Source organism: Eurosta solidaginis, chromosome 5, assembly GCF_040869045.1.
Source record: "Eurosta solidaginis isolate ZX-2024a chromosome 5, ASM4086904v1, whole genome shotgun sequence".
NCBI classification, from domain to species: Eukaryota; Metazoa; Arthropoda; class Insecta; order Diptera; family Tephritidae; genus Eurosta; species Eurosta solidaginis.
This window is the reverse complement of record NC_090323.1, coordinates 134136608-134162063: the sequence shown is the minus strand read 5'-3', so window position 1 is coordinate 134162063 and position 25456 is coordinate 134136608. Positions and strand designations below refer to the sequence as shown.

Below are 25456 nucleotides of genomic sequence, written 5' to 3'. Positions count from 1 at the left end.
CGACCGTTATGTTTTCTTCTCCATGCCTAATTGTCCTTTTGGTGTATCAAAAAGAAAAAGGTTTGTCCGTCGGGCCATATACAGCACTTTTGGCGTCCTTTCCACACAAATTAATCTTCACTTCGATGCTGAATAAAATATTTCGCAATTTTTTTCCTACAATGGGACCGCACCAATGCAGATGTACAGTGGCATAAACTTGCCTCTTCTGTTTGTGTACCGTGGAGTACGGAGATATTTTGCGAAATGTTAAGCTGACATATGCGGAGAAAAACATTCCACTCAGATTGAGTTATCATCAAGATAACGATACAAAACATACTCTTCGGTTGGTATCTGAGTGGTTCGGAAATGGAATTCTCACTTGTATGCAAAGGCCAAGTCAATCCCCTGACATTAACGCGATTGAGAACTTGTGAAGTGGCCTTAGAAGAAGGCTATCGTCCTTTTCGTTTCAAAACAATCGAGTTATTTTGGCAGAAGTTGAAGAATTGGGATGGGATAGCACTCCATTGGAAACCTGCCAAAAATTAATTAAAGTCGTGACCAATAGAAAAGGTAAGGTTACACAAGTTGACCAACGAAATTTTTTTATTATGATACAGTTATCTTTGAAATGGATGAATTATAATAATTTTCATATATTTAGTATAAGAAATTACCATACAAAATTTGTTTTCATTCGCAAAATCTTGTAATGATATAAAGCCAGAGCTGTGTACACCTATTATTTTGTCCATGAGTGTAGTTCCGAAAAAGTCTTGATATGACCCCGACGGGATCCCGAAAACCATCCAGAAATTATGCCGGAAAAGTCCCAAAGTGATCCCGAAATAGTCCCGATAAAGTCCCAAAATAACCCCGACGATATCCCGGACAGATCCCGAAAACTATACAGAAATGATCCCGGAAAAGTCCCAAAATGATCCCGAAATAGTCCCTAAAAAGTCGCGAATTGACCCCTCAGGGATTCCGACAACCATCCAGAAATTATCCAGGAAAAGTCCCAAAGTGATCCCGAAATAGTCCCGATAAAGTCCGACAAGATCCCGAAAACTATACAGAAATAATCCCGGAAGAGTTTAAAAATGATCCCCAAATAGTCCCCAACGTGATCCCGAAATAGTCCCGAATTGACCCCGACGGGATCCCGAAAACCATCCAGAAATTATCCCGGCAGAGTCCCAAAGTGATCCGAAAAAGTCCCGAAATGACCCCGACGGGATCCCGAATGCAATCCTGAAAAGATCCCGGAAGGGTCTCGATATGACCCTGACGGGATTACAAATAAGTTGAAGCTAATTGATTTGTAATATTGGTGAAGGTCAGTATACGTAAAGTTATAATGTATAAAAATTGTTAAAAGGTACATTATTATTCGAAGGGGTAGTGGAACCCCTTCCCCTCTTTCCATGTTCGAAAAAAATTTCGCCAGCAGACTATTGTGTCTGTCCCAAATTTCATCAAAATCCGTGTAGCCGTTCTGGCGTAGTTCAGTCACAAAGACGAACAAATACAATAATTAAATTATAACTGTTCCTAGGGGGCGGGGACCTTCATCTTTTTCAAAAAAAATATAGCTAGTAGATCCTTCTAGACTGTTGGCTATATGTGTGCCAAATTTCATCCAAATCCGTCCAGTCGTTGTTGCGTGATTGAGTCACAAAGACAAACGTCTAGATATCCAAACACCCAAACTTTCCCATTTATTATATTAGATTAATAGAGAGATGGCGATCATGGCAATAATCTCACACAGTCATAAAGGGGTAGAAGGTAACGAAAACGACGATGAGTTGGCAAGGAAGGTTGTAGGACTCGATGAGTTGACGGTAGATATTTCAATCCGTTTGGCAGGAGTTGCATAAGGCCCATCAAGAAGGATATGCGTGGACAGAAGCTCGGTGTTGCAAAATTTCCAAGATCATGTGCAAATCCTACGACGTTAGACTGACAAAGTTGCTTATATCTCTAAAGAGAGAAGACTTAAGGGTCATGATGGGCATTTTAACTGGATATTGCCTTCTTGCGTCACATCTTTACAAGTTAGGCCTCGTCAGTAACAACAGATGTCCTACAGCGAGCTGCAGGATGAAATGGTTGAGCACATTCTGTGTCGTGTCCTGCGCTCGCCAGGACAAGCGGCAGTTGCCAGATCTCAAGTCAGCTATTAAGTTAAGTTCTAGAAAACTTTAAGTGCTTTATAACATAAGCCTTGGTACCTAGTTGGACACATTCAGTCTATGGGAGGTCTTTAACCCAGTTCAAACTAGTCTAACCTAATGGATCATGAAGAATAAAAGGCTTAATAAGTTCCTCGTTCATGGGCCACCGTGCCCTTTCTGATAGAGGTAGTTCATTAAAAAGTGCATGCAGTAAATACATATATCGGAGTAGATGGAGTCAAACCAAGACATTTTCGTTCAAATTTACTCTGTATAATACTCTTAAAGGAATTACTAGAAATATTTGTAGAAGTAGTAATGCCATGTAAATTATTTGATCTAACTAGCGATTTATAAAGATTTAACGCTGTCTTTGGATGAAAACCGGATTTGATATTTGTAAGGCACTGAAACATATTGTAACGAATTTACTGCAATTCCCCTTATTTGCAATCTTCTGCCAACGTTCGTATCGCTAAACTGTTGAATAAATAACTCCAATATTGAATAATGGAAAAATGGCCTTTATTAAAGTACTTCACAATAACACTTATACTTGGCAACGAATAGCTTGCTTAATAACCAAACTGATTGATAGCTCAAATGAAACTGACTTTTTGCGCCTCTACTGTCGCGCCTTTTATACTTTTTGATTTCTCGTTGCATACTTCTAGGCTTTTCCATTCCAGAACTTACTAGTTAGTTATCAGCTACAAAATCACCAGCCACAACTACGTTTATAACTTCTCATTTGAGTAATACTTGCACAAATTATTGCCCTCTCTTGTGAGCACCTTAGATAAGATATATGCATGTGTTTGTGCATTGCTTCTCCGCTGCTCGTATGGACATGTGTGTAGACATAATGATTGAATTATTGATGTGCATACAAATCACTGTTTAGCATCGGCTTACAGATGGCAATACCCCTTAGTGTTGCTAATATTCGTAACAATATTAATTTGTAAAGAGGTTGCATTTAAAATTTTAAAGTGATGATCACAAGCATTCATTAAGTTATTCACCATTCTACCTAGAAATTTCACTTGCTGAATTATTTGGTTGTTTATAGTTACAGACGCAAATAATTGATTTCTTTCCTAAAATGCAAAATGCTAGTTTTTGATGAATTAAAACCAAGATTTAAAAAACAGCCTTTAAAAATGAATGAATCTGATATTGTAAATCTTTGTCAAAAGATAAGATAAATAATCATCGACAAGTTGGAACTCTTTAGTATTTTAACAATCAATATCATGTAAAATCGTAGTATATAAATTGAAAAGTATAGGAGATAAACAGCTACCCTGAGGAAGCCCGTTAAAATAATTAGTAGTGAAATTATCATGTTTAATTCTTCTAAAAAAAACAGTAATAATCCATTCAGTATAAGTTATATTCCAAATTTCTCAAGAATAATTTTTAAAACTTTAAAATCAACACAATTATAGGTATTACTAATATCCGTTGTGCATAGCATTTTTATATACAGCGTGCTTTGCACACAGAGTATATTAACTTTGGTAACATAACGGTTGGTCGTACAGGTATAAAACAAGCGAGATAGATATAGACTTCCATATATCAAAATCATCAGTATCGAAAAAAATTTGATTAAGCCCTGTCCGTCCGTTAACACGATAACTAGAGCAAATATTGAGATATCCTCACCAAATTCGGTATAAGTGAGTAAAAAGTAATTTATCTGAAATGAACTGACGGTTGAAGCTCACGCTGAGTATACAATGTGTGGTTACAACCGAACTTAGACACCTTAACTTGTTACTCTTAAGAAGACTCACTTCATGTGTAAAACAATATACTTGATGCCGAAATCGGTCGCAGGGACAGTGTCGTCAATGCATATCTGTCCGGTCAGGCGATGCAAGTTTAGAAATTATCACATCTACATCCCTCCTTTAACCTGCTGCCCTAGTGGATACTGTCCTGACATCAGCGCACTACTCACTGCTGAAAATCGCATTATTCTAGGCGATGTCAGTGCCCAACACGATCTGTGGATATACAGGCGGACAGCAGGGGTGAGATGCTGACGGCGTTCTGCACGATAAATGGGGACGTTCCCACACGTATGGTAGGAAGCTGTTATACTTCGCCAGGCATCTCCATCGTGAGCGCAGGACTCGTCAACTGGCAGCCGATGGTAAATATGGCATCCGCCCATCTACTCACACTCCTTTCGCTCGAGTGATAAGTTGATTTATCACTTTCATAAACTTCAAAAAAGGAAAGTGGGAAGATTACAAAACATGTACAGACAATCGCTGTGCTTCCCTTCCAATCCCGACAGATGCCCGTCAAGTGGGAGCGAGCTTTCCGCAAGGTAATTGAATCCGCGTCGGCTCGTTTTATTACCGCTGGAAGAATCCCGGAAATACACCCACACTTGCCAGCGGAGGCCGCAACTTTAGCGAGAGAGCGTGCAACCTCTCTATAGGTGTAGGTAAGCCATAGTCCACCGTGAAGCCCCTATCAAACCCGACTAAGTGGTGGGCGCTTCCCAAGGCAGTCGGTTGTATGTACCGGAGCGACTCGGGATTTTTCCCGACCAAGGACAGTCATTTCAGTGTAACCCCATTTAATTTGTTGCGTCCCTTCCACATTACAATTAAAGAGATGGTTGGTGTCATGTGGGGACACATTGCAAGCGGGGCATACATTTTGTATGTCGGGGTTGATTCTGGATTGGTAAGAGTTTAACCTGTTACAGTATCCAGAACGAAGTTGAGCAAGAGTGACACGCGTTTCCCTGGGGAGTATGCGTTCCTCTTCCGCGAGTTTTGGATAATTTTCTTTAAGTACTGGATTCACCGGGCAATTCCCGGCATAAAGGTCCGACGCCTGTTTATGGAGTTCACCAAGGACCTGCTTGTGTTTTTTCACTTCATACGGCTGGGTTCTCAGGTGCCGTATTTCCTCAAAATGCTTACGGAGATGACTCCTTAAGCCCCTAGGCGGTGCTGGTTCATCAATCAGATGTTTGTTGGGATGCCCAGGTTTCTGGGTATTCAACAGGAACTGTTTGGTCAGTATCTCATTTCTCTCCCTGATGGGGAGTATTCTCGCCTCATTATGCAGATGGTGTTCTGGGGACATAAGAAGACAGCCCGTGGCGATTCTGAGAGCAGTATTTTGGCAGGCCTGTAGTTTCTTCCAGTGGGTAATTTTTAGGCTTGGCGACCATATGGGTGACGCGTAGCACGTAATCGGCTGGCTAATTGCTTTGTATGTAGTCATGAGCGTTTCTTTATCTTTTCCCCAGGTACTGCCAGCGAGGGATTTGAGGATTTTGTTACGGCTCTGAATTCTCGGAACAATTGCGGCTGCGTGCTCACCAAAATGTAGATCCTGATCAAACGTCACACCCAAGATTTTGGGGTGTAGGACAGTCGGTAGCGTAGTGCCATCGACGTGGATGTTCAAAATGGTCGACATTTGGGACGTCCATGTTGTAAATAAGGTCGCGGAAGATTTAGTCGGTGATAATGCCAGGTTTCGCGAGGCGAGGGATGGTTGCATCGGACAGGTTGTTCTGGGCTAGATCCCGAAACCCGACGTCCACGTAACTTTTATAAATCTTTTGTGGCTCCTTGCTGTTCACGCCCAAGGGCGTCCCGTAGTCTACGCCTTAGCGCTCCCACTACCTTCCAGCAGCCCCACGGTGCCACCAACTCATACGGCCGCTCCCACTCATACCTACAACCTCCGTAGTAGTCGGTAGCAATGCCGAGTGTCAGCTCCTGCCCCCGTCTTCTCCCCCTCTCTTTTCCGGCAGTAATCGTGACGGCAACCCCACGACGGGTTTCATTGCGCCATGTTTCCAGGCCGCAAACCCAAATACACCGGGTACCCCAATGCTTACCCGAAGACGTCCAGTACCAAGGCCATAACAGCAGTTGCGTCCTAGCCTTTCACAACCCAGGCGTAGCCACCCTTCACTTACTCCCAGAGTGACGTCTCCCCCGTTGCACTTCAGAATTCTGCAGTTTGTACTGTAATGGATTAACTGGGAAGATCACGGAGATAGTCGATTTCATGAAGCGGCACAACATCCGCATTGCTGCGATTCAAGAGACAAAACTCACAGCAAGATCTGTTCTGGGTATAATGTCCACAGAAAAGATCGCGAGAGCGGAAATGGAGGCGACCTCGCGTTTATCATACACCACTCAGTGCAATATAATATATTTGATCCCGACAGTGTCTTAGAACGTCACGGCTTATCTATTCGGCCAGGCTATGTAAACCTAGAAATCATAAAGATCTACATCCCTCCTGCCACCTGTTGCCCCAGTGGATACCGCCCTAATATCAGCGCCTTACTAACTGGCAATAATCGCATTATCTTGGGCGATTTCAATGCCCATCACGATCTATGGCATTCAAACTTGCAGGCGGCAGCAGGGGTGAGATGTTGGCGGATCAAATAGAAGAAACGACGTTCTGCACAATAAACGGAGACGCCCCCACTCGTATGGTAGGAAGCTGTCACAGTTCGTCAGATATATCAATCCTGAGAGCAGGACTCGTAAACTGCGTCAACTGGCAGCCGATGGTAACATTGGCATCTGACCACCTGCCTATACTTATTTTGCTTGAGCGAACCGCCGACTTCATCATCGAAAACGCACTTTTATAAACTTTAAAAAAGGAAAGTGGGATGAGTATAGATCCTTTGCAGACAGTCGCTTTGCTGCCCCCTCTATCCCGCCTCATTTTCAGGCGGAGGCCGCAAACTTAGCGAGAGAAAGTGACCTTATAAGACAGCTCGGTCCCGGCGACCCCCAAATAAGGGATATAAACCAACGCTACAGATTGCTTGTAGATGAACATAAGCGGGCGAAATGAGAGGAGCATCTAAGTGGTTGTAACCTCTCTGCCGGTGTGGGTAAGCTTTGGTCCACCGTAAAGTCCCTATCGAATCCGTCTAAGCACAATGTTAAATTTCCATCGCCTTTGGCGATAAAGTGCTGTCGGATGCGAAAAAATACGCGAGCGCTTTCTGCCGACAATATATAATGCATTCTACGGTTGACAAAGTTAGACGGCGGGCCAACAGACGTGCACATAAACATAAAGTCAGCGCGTCCCCAATTACTATCACCGCCAAAGGGGTTGAGGATGCTATCGGTCATGTTAAACCATCTAAAGCAGTGGGCCCAGACGGCTTAGCCCTGCCGATGCTTAAAAGCCTAGGTAAAGAGGGTTACAAATATCTAGCAGACGTCTTCAACCTGTCGCTGTCCACCTTTGTCATCCCCGAAAAATGGAAAATGGCCAAAGTGGTCCCGGTACTAAAGCCTGGGAAACCAGCTAACATAGAAGATTCTTATCGCTCTCCTATCTCCAGTAGCCATGACACTCGAAGCCATTTTCTGCAACACACACAGCAGAACCACCGCGCTAAATGCCATTGGCACCCAGATAAATTGCGGTTTAAATCAAAACTCCCACCATAGAACAGTACTTGTTGCGCTAGACCTATCAAAACCTTTTGATACGGTCAACCATCGCCCGTTACTGCAAGACCTGGAGGGGTCTACCCTTCCCCCATATCCGCAAATTATCTGGGTGGTCGGCAGGCATTGGTGCAATTTAGGAACGCAACATCCAAACCAAGAAGAATTAAACAAGGGGTGCCACAGGGTGGTGTCCTATCCCCACTTTTGTTTAATTTCTACATATCTAAGCTACCTTCACCACCAGAGGGAGTCACTATAGTTTCCTACGCCGATGACTACACAATAATGACCACAGGCCCAGGCCCACAGATCGATGAGCTTTGCAACAAAATAAGAGGCTACCTCCCTGATCTCTCCAGTTTTTTCGCCTCGCGAAACCTGACATTATCACCGACAACATGGACGTCCCAAATGTCAACCATTTTGAACATCCACGTCAATGGCACTACGCTACCGACTGTCTTACACCCCAAAATCTTGGGTGTGACGCTTGATCAGGATCTACATTTCGGTGAGCATGCAGACGCAATTGTACCGAAAATCCAGACCCGTAATAAAATCCTCAAATCTCTTGCTGGCAGTACTTGGGGAAAAGACAAAGAAACGCCCATTACCACATACAAAGCAATTGGCCAGCCGATTGCATGCTACGCGTCCTCTATATGGTCGCAAGTCTAAAAACTACCCACTGGAAGAAGATACAGGCCTGCCAAAATACTGCTCTCAGAACCGCCACGGGCTGTCTTTTTATGTCCCCAAAACATTATCTACATAATGAGGCGAGAATACTCCCCATTAGGGACAGAAATGAAATGCTAACCAAACAGTTCCTGTTGTATACCCACAAATCTGGGCATCCCAACAGGCAGACAACTGATTGATGAGCCAACACCGCCAGGGGCTTAAGGAGTCTTATCCGTAAGCATTATGAGGAAATACGGCACCTGACAACACAGCCGTATGAAGCTAAAAAACACAAGCAGGTCCTCAGTGAGCTCCACAGACAGGCGTAGGACCTGTATGCCAGGAATTTTCCGGTGAAGCCTGTACTCAAAGAAAAATCCCCAAAACTAGCAGAAGAAGAACGCAATCTCCCTAGAGAAACGCGAGTCACTCTAGCTCAACTTCGATCTGGATACTGTAACAGGTTAAACTCTTACCTGTCCAGAATCAACCCCGACATACAAAACATATGTCCTGCTTGTAATGTGTCTCCACATGACACCAACCATTTCTTTAACTGTATTGTGGAACCAACGCACGGTGGGGTATTTGATCAGTACTCAAAGGAAAAACCCCAAAACTAGCAGAAGAAGAACGCAATCTCCCTAGAGAAACGCGAGTCACTCTAGCTCAACTTCGATCTGGATACTGTAACAGGTTAAAGTCTTACCTATCCAGAATCAACCCCGACATACAAAACATATGTCCTGCTTGTAATGTGTCTCCACATAACACCAACCATCTCTTTAACTGTATTGTGGAACCCCACTGTGCGTTGGGTATTTGATCAATCTAGCTGGCCAAAAATAGAAAAGCAGTTATTTTTGTTAAAAAAAGTTGTTGTCTCACTTCATTGTTATGAAAGGAAATATTTGGCAGTAAATCCACGGTGTTCCGCGCAGAATGACTATGGATGGAGCCCCCGGTTTCGGAGAGACCGGGGTCATTTTTTGGCATCACATGAGGTATGTATGTATGTCAATGTGGGTTGCAAACGAAAGGTATTTTACTCATCATTTCTATTGATACTTTTAAGTAGGGTTGCCACCTCACCTTCTTTTTTATATTTCTTTGTATATCCACTATCATCTCGGAAACGGCTTAACCGATTTGAATCAAATTTGGTACATCGATATAATATTACATTTTGAGGATGTTTTCACAAGGTTGGCATCTTTTTCAGCTAAAGAACGAGATATGCCAATAAGGGTATCCGTCTCTTACAAAATTGATCACCACTAAAAAAACGCGGGTATGCGCAGCCGTTTCTGTTATTAAACTTTGAAACAAACACAAGCTTATGTATCGCCAAAAAATTACTGACATGATATCTTTTTGTTTGCAAGGTTTTTAAAAAATTTAATATTGAAAAAGAGTAGTGTTACAAGTAGAATAACTCAGTTAAAACATGCGGTATAAAATATCTAACATATGAATTAAAAAAACATTTACCTGTCCTAAAAGAAAATGTAACTAGATTTGATTAAGGCTAAACAAGTGAACAAGTATTTAGGTTAGAAGGGTATATTGCTTTTTAATCCAAAAATACATCGAACTGCTCAGAGTTTTTATACAACTTTAAATGTGCGCGGTTAGCTCCGTTGACGTTGCAGATGGGTTTTGGAGTATGTATACTATTTAGTGGACAATCAAATACCCCACCGTGGAACGCCTCTCACACCCCTCACATTATGGTCCACCCCTATTGAAACAGCAAGTTTCCTTGGACTTCCGTTTGAGGATATTGATGACAATTTGTGATCGGTCACACCTATTGGATGGGGCGAAGCACTGCTACAACAACAATCAGGACGGCTTAAAGCGTCTTAGCTAGGAATAACTGGTTACCTAGGCTTTGTAGCGGTACCATCTTCGCCATTTTCAAAAAAAAAAAAAAATCCTGTACTGAGATATAGCATACCCTCATACTTCACATCTCAAAACAGCTGAGTTACAAATATTGGAATGTATAATATTCTGTGTCAATATTTGACAACCGCTGCAATATTCAAGTGTTTTGTTCGCAAATCAAATACGAAATTTACTCCGATAACCGGCCAAACAAAATGTTTGTTTGCCTAGTAGTTACTAATAAATATTATAATATAAATAAAACAGCAAAGCTATGTTTTGGAAGCAAAACCATTCCTAAGGACCTATTCTACTTTCAAACACATACCTGTCCTTCCGAATCGACTTGCCAAGAAGTTAAGCACGGTGTGCATAGTAAATGCCCACAGGGCTCTATACGTATATCCTTGTCGTTTTCAGCACAAATTTTGCATAGCTGAAATGTGCTACCTAGAATGGATTTATATGAAATTAGTTGTGGAGTAAAATCTTATATTCAAAATATTTTCTATATACCCATTTCACAGTATAGTTCATACTGTTCTTGTGTAACTGTAATGTGATCTTCTGTTGGGCTCTGCACAGCTGATGAAAGATCGGGATTACAAGCTTGGCCATCAGGATATAAATAAAATCCTTCTCTGTAACATATTTAAATACATACATAATTCAGTATATAAATAACTTTACTTTTATTTAATCAATGTTCTCTTACCTATGGCCATCTAACAACGCTTGACACAGAGATTTGTTTTGTGGTATGGTCTGCAAAATTTCACCATCTGCTGTGACATAACCTATCGCCCATTGTCCCAGTCTCGTGCATGATAACCTGGTTGTATAGATTTTGTTTTAGCATGTACATGCATACATTCAGATATCTGCTATTTTCCAAGCTATTTTTTTGTTTGCACCTGGCACTCCCTTCCTAAACTTTTCCGATACTTTTGTTAATCAATCTCCAAAGCCTTAATATTCCCCATGGAGAATACATGGAGTTTCAATTACATTTCACATTCGATCAATTTCAGTCAAGCTAAATCCGATAGAGATATGGGGAAGAGTGCCCTCTTTTCCATCCTGTCCGGAGTATCTTTCAAAGTTTATCAGCCGTTGTGTCTTCCATAGCTGAACTTCACACTTCTTTCTACACCTACTTTCTTTTTACAAACACTTCGCTGCCCTCTTGGTCTTACTGCATCATTCACGCACTCCTCGTTGCATTCGATCTCAACGAGGTCTGTAGACTGTGTGCTGGAAGTGCTCTCAGACTCGATCGGATCTGGAATCGTGCGAACATCTTGAACACTGTATACTTTTCGGTCGGGTGACATCCATGTAGCTTGACGGTTCTTTTTATGCTTATACCTGGTGCTAGATAAGGCCATATTTCGAGCACCTGCGAAATCGATCAGCCTAAATCTACTCCAGCGGGCTAGGGGGCTTAGAGTACACCCGCGGTAGGTATGCTTGTCGTAAGAGGCGACTGAAATACCGCACAGAGTCCAGGGGTTGTCAGCGCAATTCATGGCTTCTGCAACCCAATTGTCAACCTCACCTATCCGTGGCAAATCATGTATCTTTAGCAGCCAAGACTCTGGCGACTCCAAGTTCCATGTGGTCATACTAAATCGTTCCCGATATGGTCGGGCTAGTACTTTAATGGTGCTTGTGACCGGAACGTACCGGATCTATATCTGGCAAAGAATCATTAACATCGATAACACTCCTCAAAAACTTCGAGGTGTTTCGTTCGCTACAACAACAACATCAGCCTAAATCCATTTGTAAATGTCTGAAATTGTTTTTCACCCACAAATTATCGCTCCCAAAAAAGGCCTATCTGGATCCGCCTCTATACATCGAATGCCGTTTTTAGGTTTGGTATAGAAGTGAAGAAACCATACAAAATTTATTAGGCTTTTCCGGTCTAAGTTTTTGTTTTTAAGTGCGAAATAAAATTAAATGATTCCACTTTTCTAACCTATAATGCCAATATACAAAAAATTTATAATATTTTACGCAGCAACAATTATCCTAATAATTTAATACGAGAGCTAATAAACCAAGAAATCATGAAATCCAGCAACCAACCTAACATAAGCCGGAGTCATTGGTGCCGTATGTCGTATCGCTGTATCCGTATCCCTAACGTAATCAGCTGTTTATCGTTACGACGGTAAACCAAAACCCAATTGGTTGGCTACGATACGGTTACGACCTTAGCGGCACCAATAATCGATTGCATTGATTCTCATAAGGTTGGTCGAATCAGCTGTTAAAAGGTTACCGATACGGTTACCGATAAAGCACCAATGTCTCCAGCTATAAGAACAAATTTAGAAACGAAAGCAGCGAAAAAGTTTTACAGCGTCACATACATACCCAAGCTTACCGAAAATATTGATCACAGCATAATAAAAACAACTAACACAACACTTGCCTATAAGTCAAACCGCACTTTGTCAACGATATTTACAAGAACAAAGTGTCCTGTAGATCTCCATCAACAAAACAACGTTATTTACGAAATTACTTGTAAAGGAAAACCAAACGAAGAATGCGGCAAAATATATATTGGCACAACAAAGCGTCTCTTAGATGTTAGACTGGGCGAACATGAAGCGGATATAAGAAAACAAAAGAACAGTACAGCGTTGTCACAACACATAATATCAAGTGGACACTCAGCTGACTTTACTAATGCGAAGATTATTGACAGGGAACGGAAGGAAACAACAAGATACACTTTAGAAAGCCTGAGAATCATGGAAAGAAGAGAAAAGACGATTAACAAGAAAGAAGATACAGACAATATAGCATCTGCTTACATTACGTGTTTAGGAAAATAGTTTTTAGTATTGACGAGATTACCATAGCGTTAAGTTGGTATTGATTTACTGTCCATAAATGTTCAATGTTTTTATGTTTTTCAAAAGTGTTGTATGTTCAAAGACAATAGTTTTAAATAATTTCAAAAGAGGAAAACCCCTCGGCAAGGTGCAATATTGTAAGTTGGTTTTTCATGTATTATTATCTGTTTTTTTTTAGTTGTTTTTTCATACGGATTTATCAAACTCAATAGAATTGTATGTAATTTAACATTTTTGTATTTTGTTGTTTGTAACAGATTTAACAAATAAACACATACCCCTGATGATGCTAAAAAGTTATTAGCTAAACGTTGGGTTAGAAAAGTGGAATCATTTAATTTTATTTCGCACTTAAAAACAAAAACTTAGACCGGAAAAGCCTAATAATATACCTTCAGATTCAATAAGAACTGGTCGGAAATACATAACATACAAAATTTATTTTGTTGTTGCGTGTCGAATATTTTTGAGTGTAATCTGGAAAAAGTTCTTCGTTTTCTATGCTTTCAAAAGAGAGGCAATAGGCTAAATATTTTGATTAAAAACTCTTTAACCTAAAAGGACAGATGTAATGTAAATTCTCTCTCGCCGCGTACGGACGTGTTTTTTAATCGCTCTCATATTTTCACGTATTCTTATATTTTCTTTTACTTTAAATTGCCAAAAATGGATGAATATTGTGGAAAGTGTAATAAACTATTTTCCAGATCTGGGGACAATAGTCTAGTGCCGTGTAATGGGTTCTGCAAGAGGATTTTCCACAGAGCTGCAGTGAGGGTATATCGGACTATGAAGTAAAGCTAATCAAGGCTAACCCGCATTTGCTTTACTTGTGTGAAAAGTGTGTGAACATGCCGGACAAGCTATCTAATATTTTGAACGCTATTCTTGTGGCTCAAAAACAAGGTTTTGACATAATTTCTAATGCTGTGTCTAAAAAATTCGATGATTTAAAAAATCATATAATGGACTCTTTGAAGTCATCCCACAACAACTTAAATGTTGCTGAGTCATATGGTTGTCCGAATGTCAGAAATAGTGCGCTATTTATTTCTGCTCTCCCCATGGCATCCAATAACAACAACTTAATACAAAGCAACCTAATGGATTTTCCCGCTACCCCGCTTGGCACCGAGTTCTCTAATTCTCCTATCGATAATCTGAGAGCTAATGCTTCATCACCTGCACCTACTACTACTCTTACATCTAAACCTGCTGCTATTATTACTCAGCCGCAAACATCGATAATTCTCTCTACTAGCTATACTACAAAGACAACTTCTACTTCGCCTGCATCTACATCTAAAAGCGCCTCATCTTCTACAGTCTCTCATTCGTCTAAAACTACTTCTACATCTGGAAATACATCAACATCAATTAGTTCCAATTCTACATCTAAAACTCAATCTACTGCATCCACATCTAAATCAACTAAAGCTAACAATCATAAAAATAATCCAAACGCGCCTTCTGAAAATTCCAATAAGTCTGATGCTCAAATGGTTGTCAACAATGTGACAAATACTAGTGCAGTGTAGCGCTCTGCTGGCACTGTATCGTATGCAGATGCTGCAGCTAGAGCAGTTAATGCAAATGTGCCATCTGTTGATGTTTCTGACAGACAACGAAAGAGTGCTTCAAAAGAAATTACGCAAAAATCGCGTGTTGTTAGTGGTAGCAATGACAATGCTGAATTAGATGTATTTGTACGGTATAAATGGATTCATTTGTCCTCATTTAAGCCATCGGCCACTGAGGAGAGTATTGTTAAATACATCTCTGATCACTTTCGCATTGCTGCTTCTAATGTCGCTTGTTTTAAGTTAGTAAAGAGAGATGTCGACATTAACACTTTAGTGAGAGTCGCTTTTAAAGTTCGAGTGATTGAAAGTGAATATAGCAAACTTTTCAATGCTTCTCTTTGGCCCAGTAACGTATACATTAAGCCCTTCCGTTTTTTTCGAAAAGATGTAGAAATTCCCGCGGAGTCATAGATTTGTCTGACACCTTTCATAATGGCCTCAACGTCTATTATCAGAATGTTAGGGGTCTAAATACTAAACTAGTTGATCTTTTTCTCCGTAGTCATGAACTCTGTTATGACGTTTTGGTATTTACTGAGACATGGTTGAAACCAACTGTGTTTAACTCTGAGATATTAGCAGATTCTTATGAGATCTTTAGAAAAGACCGACGAAACAGAGTTGGTGGAGGCATGTTAATCGCCGTACATACCAGGTTCTCTGCTGAGGAAGTGTACTTCGATGATTCTTCTGATGTTAAAATCCTCTGCGTGCGAGTTAAACTTTTATCTACTTATAAATATTTTGTTGCGTCTTATATTCCGCCCCAGTCAGATATTTCTGTATACTTAAAACATTCTTCCCTATTGAAATTTATATTTGCTATGTCAAGGTCTGTTGATTCTGTCTTAGTGGCTGGCGATTTTAATCTGCCTTTTGTGTTGTGGAATTTTATTGACGGAATGCTAGTTCCCACTGTTTGTAATGTTGTATTCTACGAGTTTTTAAATGACCTTGCAGACATTGGTCTTTATGAACTTAACAGAATTCATAATAAATTTGGCAAATATCTTGATTTGATTTTTTCAGACGACACATCGAATTGTTCTGTTACTCGATGTGATCCGGTGGTATTGCCTGAGGATGTTTATCATCCAGCACTTCGCGCCGGTTTCTGTTTAGAAAGGCCAATTGGTCTTTACTAATCGACGAAGTCTCTAAAATAAAGTGGCCTGAGTAGGACGGAGATATTGAAGCGAGCTCCGTCCATTTCACCAACGTTTTACATGCGATATTCCTCAAATGTGTGCCTTTTTCCAAAACCTCCTCAGCATCTCTAGCTACTGCTTGGAGCTCTAGAGAACTTAATTATCTAAAAAACAAAAAAACACGCTTCTTCAAGCGTTTCAAATTATCTGGCTCTAATAGTGACTATGCTGCATACTCCATCTTGCGCCTTAAGAACAACAGGCTACAGATAAGATGCTATAAGAATTATCTGATGAAGATTAAGCATCGGATCTCTTCCAATCCGAAAACATTTTATTCCTTCGTCAACTCCAAAAGAAAAATTAAAGGGTTTCCTTCTGTAATGAAGTATGACGATCGGATTTCTAGTATTGACTCCGAGATTGCAAATATGTTTGCTGACTTTTTTAAATCTAATTACTCGACTATCCCTGACTCCCCTCCGGTGGATTATCAATACATGTTACCTTCGCTTAACTCAGTAGGGATCCCATATATTCATACAGATGAGGTACTAAGGCATCTGGAAAGTCTGAAAATTTCCTACTCCAGTGGACCTGATGAAATACCGTCTGTTGTGCTGAGAACTTGCGCTCAATTTCTTTGTCAACCCCTTACCTGCTTATTTAATGCCTCTTTGAGGCAAGGGATATTCGCTAAGAAGTGGAAGGAGTCGTTTATAATACCACGTTATAAAAGTGGGAGTAGATCTTGTGTCCCAAACTATAGAGGAATAGCCAAACTTTGTGCTATTCCAAAACTATTTGAATCAGTTGTCACAAATCAACTGGCTTTTGCAGTATCTTCGGCAGTGGACCTGTCACAACATGGCTTTTTCAGGGGTAAGTCCATTGTGTCTAACTTGCTGGAGTTCACAACCCTCGTATCCAATAACTTAAGGACGAACTGCGAAGTTGATGTTATTTACACTGATTTCAGTAAGGCGTTTGATAAAGTTTCCCATTCCTTACTCCTACTAAAACTCGATAGATTGGGTTTTCCATCACGTCTTCTCTCTTGGGTCTCTTCGTACTTGGTAGGTAGAAAGCAAACCGTTGTGTTTAACAATTGCTTGTCTGAATTCATCAATGTATCTTCTGGAGTTCCACAGGGCAGTCACCTTGGTCCAGTGTTGTTTCTGCTCTTCATTAATGACCTCCCAAATGTTTTGAAGCGCTGCATACCGCTGATGTACGCTGAAGATGTCAAACTGGTTATGCCCATTCGCTCACCTGAAGATAGGGCACTTCTTCAATCGGATCTGAATAACCTGGTTGAGTGGTATGACGTGAACGTCTTTTAAAACCTATCAGTACATGATAGGCGATTATATCATTAAGCAAGTCACAAACTTTACTGATCTTGGCGTTATAATGGACCCTAAACTGGACTTCAAATTACATATCGAATCGTGTGTGAATAGGGCTAGAGGCACTTTGGCTTTCGTAAAAAGGTGGTCAAAGGAATTAAATGACCCCTATGTCACTAAAACTCTTTTTTTATCGTTAGTAAGACCTATATTGGAATATGCCTCCATTATCTGGAACCCGCGTTACCCGGTTCATAGCGAAAAATTGGAATCGGTCCAGAAGCAATTTTTGCTCTTTGCTTTAAATCATTTGCCATGGGATCCATCAAGGAACCTACCGCCCTATTACAGCCGGTTAAAATTTTTACAGCTGCCTTCACTACAGAGCCGTAGGGAGATGCTTGGCGTTTTATTTATGGTAAAACTATTAAGGGGGATGATAAACAATCCATTTCTGCTTGGCGAGGTGATGTTTAATGTCCCTTTTAGGCCCTCTCGGTATTTCCAACCGCTATATTTAGATACATGTAGATCGAATTTTCAAATGCATGAACCTCTTCGTTGTCTGTGTCAAGATTTCAATAATCACTGTAATAATATTGATACTTGCGACACACTTTACAGTTTAAAAAAATATATACTCACTGCCTTGAACTCATAACTGTTTCAAAATCACATGTTAAACTAAATCTGTTACCTGCTGCAGTTACTTTGGGCGGGTGGCTTGGAATCACGTCCTTTCCAACCTCCCACACATTGCAGCCCTACTCATTGTGTGTTAAATATACATCAGCTGCTCGAAATCACGTCCATTCCGACAGCACTAATAATCAATAGTTACTTTGCGCGGGTGGCTTGGAATCACGTCCTTTCCAACCTCCCACACATCACTGCCCTACTCATTGTGTGTTAAATATACATCAGCTGCTGGAAATCACGTCCATTCCGACAGCACTAATAATCAATAATTACTTTGGGCGGGTGGCTTGGAATCACGTCCTTTCCAACCTCCCACACATCGCAGCCCTACTATTGTGTGATACATCAGCTGCTCGAAATCACGTCCATTCCGACAGCACTGATAATCAATTCCGTTGCTCGGCATCACAGTCCATCTCACAACTGATTCAATAATATATGTATATACATATTTTATAATTTAATTTTGCTCACTATGTATGCTTGTTAATTTTACACTGTAATCCGCATTTATATATATTCATTCATTCGTTCATATTTAGTCTGATTAATTGTAAAATTTGTAGACTAACAAATAAATAAATAAATGTATGCAAAAGTTATAAGTGTTCCTCGTAACAGTCGCTGAAACAATAGAGAATGTGAAAAATACTAACTCACGCTATGTGCGAATGTGCAGAATCATCCTTTTTTCGCAATCGCAATGGGAAGGAAAGTAAAGCGGTCCTTCCAAATTCGAACATACTTATCAGCTTTAACAGTGGTTAACAAAAGCTGAAGTTTATTGACAACACTGCTAACGCTGATAAATTTGTGCATTTTGCAGAACCATTTTTTACCTTTAATGACAACTTTTCTTTTCTGTTGAGAGTAATTGATTTTCTGGACGATTCGACACCTTTGCCACAGTAAAAACTGCTAGTTTAGGTTGTGTTAATTTTATGAGCTTAAAGGCCGTCGGTGAAATAAAAACACAATGTTTAAAATTGCATTGGGTTTAAATTTGTCGATATTTCGGTGTCCCTGGGCCCGAAATATGCCCTCTCCTTCGATAACAAGAAATTCCCCCAGCGGGTTAGGGGTCGGAATATACCCGCGTCGTAAGAGGCGACTAAAATACCAGATTCAAGGGGCTGTGTAGCGCAACCCTTCAGGTTGCCAGCGTAATATACAGCTTCTCCAAACCCAATTGTCAATCTCACCTATCCGCAGCGAATCCTAACAGATGAGGCTCTGGCGACCCCAAGCTCCTCATGGTACTTGGGGATGGGGAGGGAGGGATGGCCTAAAGGTTTAATGGGGCCATATAAATCGTTCCCGAGATGATCGGGCTACCACCTTAATGGTGCTGTGTTATCGGAACGTACCGGATATGTATCCGGCAAAGGACCATCCCATCGATAACACTCCCCAGAGCCTTCGGGGAGCACCCTTATCGCTACAACAACAACAACAACAACATAACAAGAAATTTCCACTATTTAAGTTCATAGCAGACGGGGAAAACATTATGCAAACTGTGAAAGATAAGGAATCACAATTGTTGAAGTATCCACGGTGAAGGTTCAGCTCAGCATACTGCACGTGCAGATTCCACCTCCATAAAAATGTTTTCGAACAAACCACCTAAATAATCTTCCTCTTCCACTTGAATACTTTAAGACCCTATTTAACACCTAAATTTTTTCTCTAGGGATACCTTATATGAACTTTAGGCATTCAATCTGAATTCCGTTTGACAGTATCAGGGTATTCAAGTTTTCAACAGTTGACCTGCTAGCCAAATCTCCAAACATTATCAGAACCGCCGCACCTTTCTCAGCGAAAATGTCCGCTTTACAAATCATTCTTAATGCTTGTTTTCTTATCTTACGCTTCACAAATCCTTCTAGCAGATCAACTGATGATTCCCTCCAATTACTGGTATGTTTTCCGACTTAAAATTACATTTTGAACAACTTTTCGTCTTTCGCGACTGCAGTGATAGTTTAGGCCATAAATATATATTTCTCTTATTATAACTTCGTATATTATTTGTGTATTTTTTTACAAACCTAAACACATAACTGCCGGCTTTATGTATATAACGTTGTAGTCGTGCTTTTACTTCATCGTAAGTTAGGAAGGCAACGTAACCTGGATGTGTGACAGCTAATATTTGCCAGTTACGTAATAGCGTTACCCACGGTTGGAATAGTCTTGTAAAAACATCAAACTCAAAATTTGATATATAATCGTTGCATGTTAGATCTATGGTCGTTTTTAGTGCCATTGCTTCCAGGCCAGATGATATTGGATGCACTTTGTTCAATTCCTGTCGAAATATTTTCCATGGCACCAACGTACTAAAAATATATATAAAATTGTTTAGCAAAATTTAATATAAAGAAATTGCATTAAATACACGATATTACTCTAAAATATAAATAAAACTGTTAAAATTTAAGTTCGAATTGGGTGCGATCATATTTAAAAAAATTTTGAGCAAAAAACGTCATGATCGTTGTTATATTTTAAAACGGGTAATTACAATTGAGTTTCTAAAAAAATACTCGATGGATTTGTGCTAAATTTCTACATACCTAGAGTTCCTTACGTTGCAGTCTTTTATAAATACATTGTTAACTCCTTTTTTCACTTCTTACCGAATACTAGGGGCGCCGACTAATAGCACCGACAACACACTATGCAGTTAAACTGTAATGGATTAACAGGGAAGATCACGGATAGTCGATTTCATGAAGCGGCACATCATCCGCATTGCTGCGATTCAAGAGACTAAACTCACAGCAGGATCTGCATTGTATTGGGTATAATGTCCACAGAAAAGATCGCGAGGGCGGAAATGGAGGCGCCTGGCGTTTATCATACACCCCTCTGTGCAATATCATATATTTGATCCCGACATCGACCGCAGGGACAGTGTCTTAGAACGTCAAGGCTTATCTGTCGGTCAGGCGATGCAAACCTAGAAATCATCAACATCTACATCCCTCCTGCCACCTGTTGCCCCAGTGGATACCGCACTAATATCAGCGCCTTACTCACTGGCAACAATCGCATTATCTTAGGCGATTTCAATGCCCATCACGATCTATGGCATTTAAACTTGCGGGTGGACAGTAGGGGTGAGATGTTGGCGGATCAAATAGAAGAAACGACGTTCTGCACAATAAACGGAGACGCTCCACACGTATGGTAGAAAGCTGTCACAGTTCGCCGGATATTTCAATCGTGAGCGCAGAGCTCGTAAACTGAGTCAACTGGCAGCCGATGGTAACATTGGCATCCGACCACCTACCTATACTTATTTCGCTCGAGCGTTCCGCCGACTTCATCGTCACAGAAAAACGCACTTTCATTAACCTTAAAAAAGGAAAGTGGGACGAATACAAATCCTTTACAGACAACCACTTTGCTGCCCTCCCTATCCCGACTGATGCCCGCCAAGGGGAGCGTGCTTTCCGCAAGGTCATTGAATCCGCCTCGGCTCGTTTCATTCCCGCCGGTAGAATTCCCGAAATTCGGCCCACTTCCCGGCGGAGGCCGCAAGATTAGCGAGAGAACGTGACCTTATAAAACAGCTCGATTCCGGCGACCCCAAATAAGGGATATAAACCAACGCATCAGATTGCTTGTGGATGAACACAAGCGGGGGAAATTGGAGGAGCACCTAAGCGGTTGTAACCTCTCTGCCGATGTAGGTAAACTTTGGTCCACCATAAAGTCCCTATTGAATCCGTCTAGGCACAATGACAAAGTTTCCAACGTCTTTGGCGATAAAGTGCTGTCGGATGCGAAAAAATGCGCGAGCGCTTTCTGCCGACAATATATAATGCATTCTACGGTCGACAAAGACAGACGGAGGGCCAACAGACACGCACATAAAGATAAATTCAGCGCGTCACCAATTACTATCACCGCCAAAGAAGTTGTGGATGCCATCGGTCATGCTAAACCATCCAAAGCAATGGGCCCAGACGGCATAGCCATGCCGATGCTTAAAAGTGTAGGGAAAGAGGGTTTCAAATATTTAGCACATGTCTTCAACCTGTCTCTTTCCACCTTTGTCATACCCGAAAAATGGAAAATGGCCAAATTGGCCCGGCTACTAAAGCCTGGGAAACCAGCTAGCATAGGAGAGTCATATCGCCCGATATCTCTCCTATCGCCAGTAGCCAAGACGCTTGAAGCCATTTTGCTCCCCCACTTCAAAGCAAATTTGCAGCTAGCCTGCCATCAGTGGCTTCAGAAAACTCCATAGCACCACCACCGCGCTAAATGCCACCAGCACCCAGATAAATTGCGGTTTAAATCAAAACCCCCACCATAGAACAGTACTCGTTGCGCTAGACCTATCAAAAGCATTTGATACGGTCAACCATGGCACGTTACTGCAAGACCTGAAAGGGTCTACCCATCCCCCGTGTCTTAAAAGGTGGACCGAAAATTATCTGGGTGGTCGGCAGGCATCGGTGCAATGTAGAAATGAAACATCAAAACCAAGAAGAATTCAACAGGGGGTGCCACAGGGTGGTGTCCTATCCCCACTTTTGTTTAATTTCTACATATCTAAGCTACCTTCGCTACCAGAAGGAGTTACTATCGTTTCCTACGCTGATGACTGCGCAATAATGGCCACAGGCCAGGCCCAAAGATCGATGAGCTTTGCAACAGAATAAACGGCTACCTCCCTGATCTCTCCAGTTGTTTCGCCTCGCGAAACGTGGCATTATCACCGACTAAATCCTCCGCGACCTTATTTACAACAAAGACGTCCCAAATGTCGACCATTTTCAACATCCACGTCGATGGCACTACGCTACCGACTGTCCTACACCCCAAAATCTTGGGTGTGACGTTTGATCAGGATCTACATTTTGGTGAGCACGCGGCCGCAATTGTACCGAAAATCCAGAGCCGTAATAAAATCCTCAAATCCCTTGCTGGCAGTACTTGGGGAAAAGACAAAGAAACGCTAATTACCACATACAAAGCAATTGGCCAGCCGATTGCATGCTACGCGTCCCCTATATGGTCGCCCGCCAAGCCTAAAAAGTATCCACTGGAATAAGCTGCAGGTCTGCCAAAATACTGCTCTCAGAACCGCAACGGGCTGTCTTCTTATGTCCCCAGAACACCATCTACATAATGAAGCGAGAATACTCCCCAAGGCAGTCGGTTCTATGTACCGGAGCGACTCGGGATTTTTCCCGACCAAGGACTGGCATTTCAGTGTGACCCCATTTAATTTGTTTTGTCCCTCCCACAAATTGTCATCCTCCCAGCAGCTCCTTGCAGCAGGCCTGCTACATATTCTCTTACTCCGGGAAGGTATCGAACCCAATCCGGGTCCGTCTCCTAACCCCGGTCATGAGAAATGGTTTTGCTGCATTTGCCAGAAAAGAATCTTTTTAGGACGGTTGCATCGGACAGGTTGTTCTGGGCTTGATCCCAAAACCCGACGTCCACGTAACTTTTATAAATCTTTTGTGGCTCCTTGCTGCTCACGCCCAAGGGCGTCCCGCAGTCTACGCCTAAGCGTATCCCCACTACCTTCCAGCAGCTTCGCTGCTCAGCAAGCCACAACAAGTACCCGCTGCTGCTCGCGCCCCACGGCGCCAACAACTCAAACAGCTGATACCACTCATAACTACTACCTTCGTAGTAGAGCTGGTTGCAATGCTGAGCATCAGCCCCTGCCCCCGTCTTCTTCTCCCCCTCTCTTTTCTGCAGGTCAGGGAAACAGACTCTTAGTCCCTGCCTCCGTTTGCACCGTCTGCCAGCACATTGCGACATCCGCTCAATGCAGCTCCTGCCTTGGGTGGTGCCACTTTCCTAGATGTTCTGGTCTCCGCGACGGCAACCCCCCGACGGGTTTCATCGCGCCATGTTGCCAGGTCGCAAACCCAAATCATCCGGGTACCCCAATGCTTGCCCAAGGGCGCCCAGTCCCAAGGCCACAACAGCAATTGCGTCCTGGCCTTCCACAACCTAGGCGTAGTCACCCCTCACTTACCCCTAGAGTGGCGGCGTCACCCCTCATGCACTTCAGAATTCTGCAGTTCAACTGTAATGGACTAACTGGGAAGATTACGGAGATAGTCGATTTCATGAAGCGGCACAACATCCGCATTGCTTCGATTCAAGAGACTAAACTCACAGCAAGATCTGCATTGCAGACCTGCTCTGGTTATAATGTCCACAGGAAAGACCGCGAGAGCGGAAATGGAGGCGGCCTCGCGTTTATTATACACCACTCTGTGCAATATCATATATTTGATCCTGGCATCGACCGCAGTGACAATGCCTTAGAACGTCAAGGCCTATATGTCCGGTCAGGCGATGCAAATCTAGAAATCATCAACATCTACATCTCTCCTGTCACCTGTTGCCCCAGTGGATACCGCCCTAATATCGAGGCCTTACTCACTGGCAACAATCGCATTATCTTAGGCGATTTCAATGCCCATCACGACCTATGGCATTCAAACTTGCGGGCGGACAGTAGGGGTGAGATGTTGGCGGATCAAATAGACGAAACGACGTTCTGCACAATAAACGGAGACGCCCCCACACGTATGGTAGGAAGCTGTCATAGCTCGCCAGATATCTCAATCGTGAGCGCAGAACTCGTAAACTGCGTCAACTGGCAGCCGATGGTAACATTGGCATCCGACCACCTGCCCATACTTATTTCGTTCGAGCGTACCGCCGACTTCATCGTCACCGAAAAACGCACTTTCGTAAACTTCAAAAAAGGAAAGTGGGAAGAATATAAATCTGCAACAGACAGCAGCTTTGCTGCCCTCCCTATCCCGACTGATGCCCGCCAAGGGGAGCGTGCCTTCCGTAAGGTCATTGAATCCGCCTCGGCACATTTCATTCCAGCCGGGAGAATTCCCGAAATCTGGCCCCACTTCCCGGCGGAGGCCGCGAGCTTAGCGAGGGAACGCGACCTTATAAGACAGCATGATCCAGGCGACCCCCAAATAAGGGATATAAACCAACGCATCAGATTGCTTGTGGACGAACACAAGCGGGCGAAATGGGAAGAGCACCTAAGAGGTTGTAACCTCTCTACCGGTGTAGGTAAACTTTGGTCCACCGTAAAGTCCCTATCGAATCCGACTAAGCACAAAGACAAAGTTTCCATCGCCTTTGGCGATAAGGTGCTGTCGGATGCGAAAAAATGCGCGAGCGCTTTCTGCCGACAATATATAATGCATCCTACGGTCGACAAAGATAGACGGAGAGCCAATAGACACGCACATAAACACAAACTCAGCGCGTCACCAATTACCATCACCGCTAGAGAGGTTGAGGACGCCATTGGTCGCGCTAAACCATCCAAAGCAGTGGGCCCAGACGGCATAGCCATGCCGATGCTTAAAAACCTAGGGAAAGAGGGTTTCAAATATTTAGCGCATGTCTTCAACCTGTCTCTTTCCACCTTTGTCATACCCGAGAAATGGAAAATGGCCAAGGTGGTCCCGCTACTAAAGCCTGGGAAACCAGCTAACGTAGGTGAGTCATATCGTCCGATATCTCTCCTATCGCCAGTGGCAAAGACGCTTGAAGC

The 25456-nt window shown here is 42.3% G+C and overlaps 1 protein-coding gene across 1 annotated transcript in view; it reads right to left on the bottom strand.

Annotated features, from left to right (window-relative positions):
* The window catches only part of Cbl (E3 ubiquitin-protein ligase CBL), a 123488-nt gene that overhangs the window by 91811 nt on the left and 6221 nt on the right, over positions 1 to 25456 (bottom strand). Inside the window, exons 2-5 of the mRNA XM_067787806.1 lie at positions 19929 to 20219; positions 10938 to 11054; positions 10739 to 10863; positions 10551 to 10672 (exon numbers count right to left, since the gene is read on the bottom strand). Of these exons, the coding sequence (XP_067643907.1) occupies positions 10551 to 10672; positions 10739 to 10863; positions 10938 to 11054; positions 19929 to 20219 (655 nt within the window). The remainder of the gene's footprint in view (positions 1 to 10550; positions 10673 to 10738; positions 10864 to 10937; positions 11055 to 19928; positions 20220 to 25456) is intronic.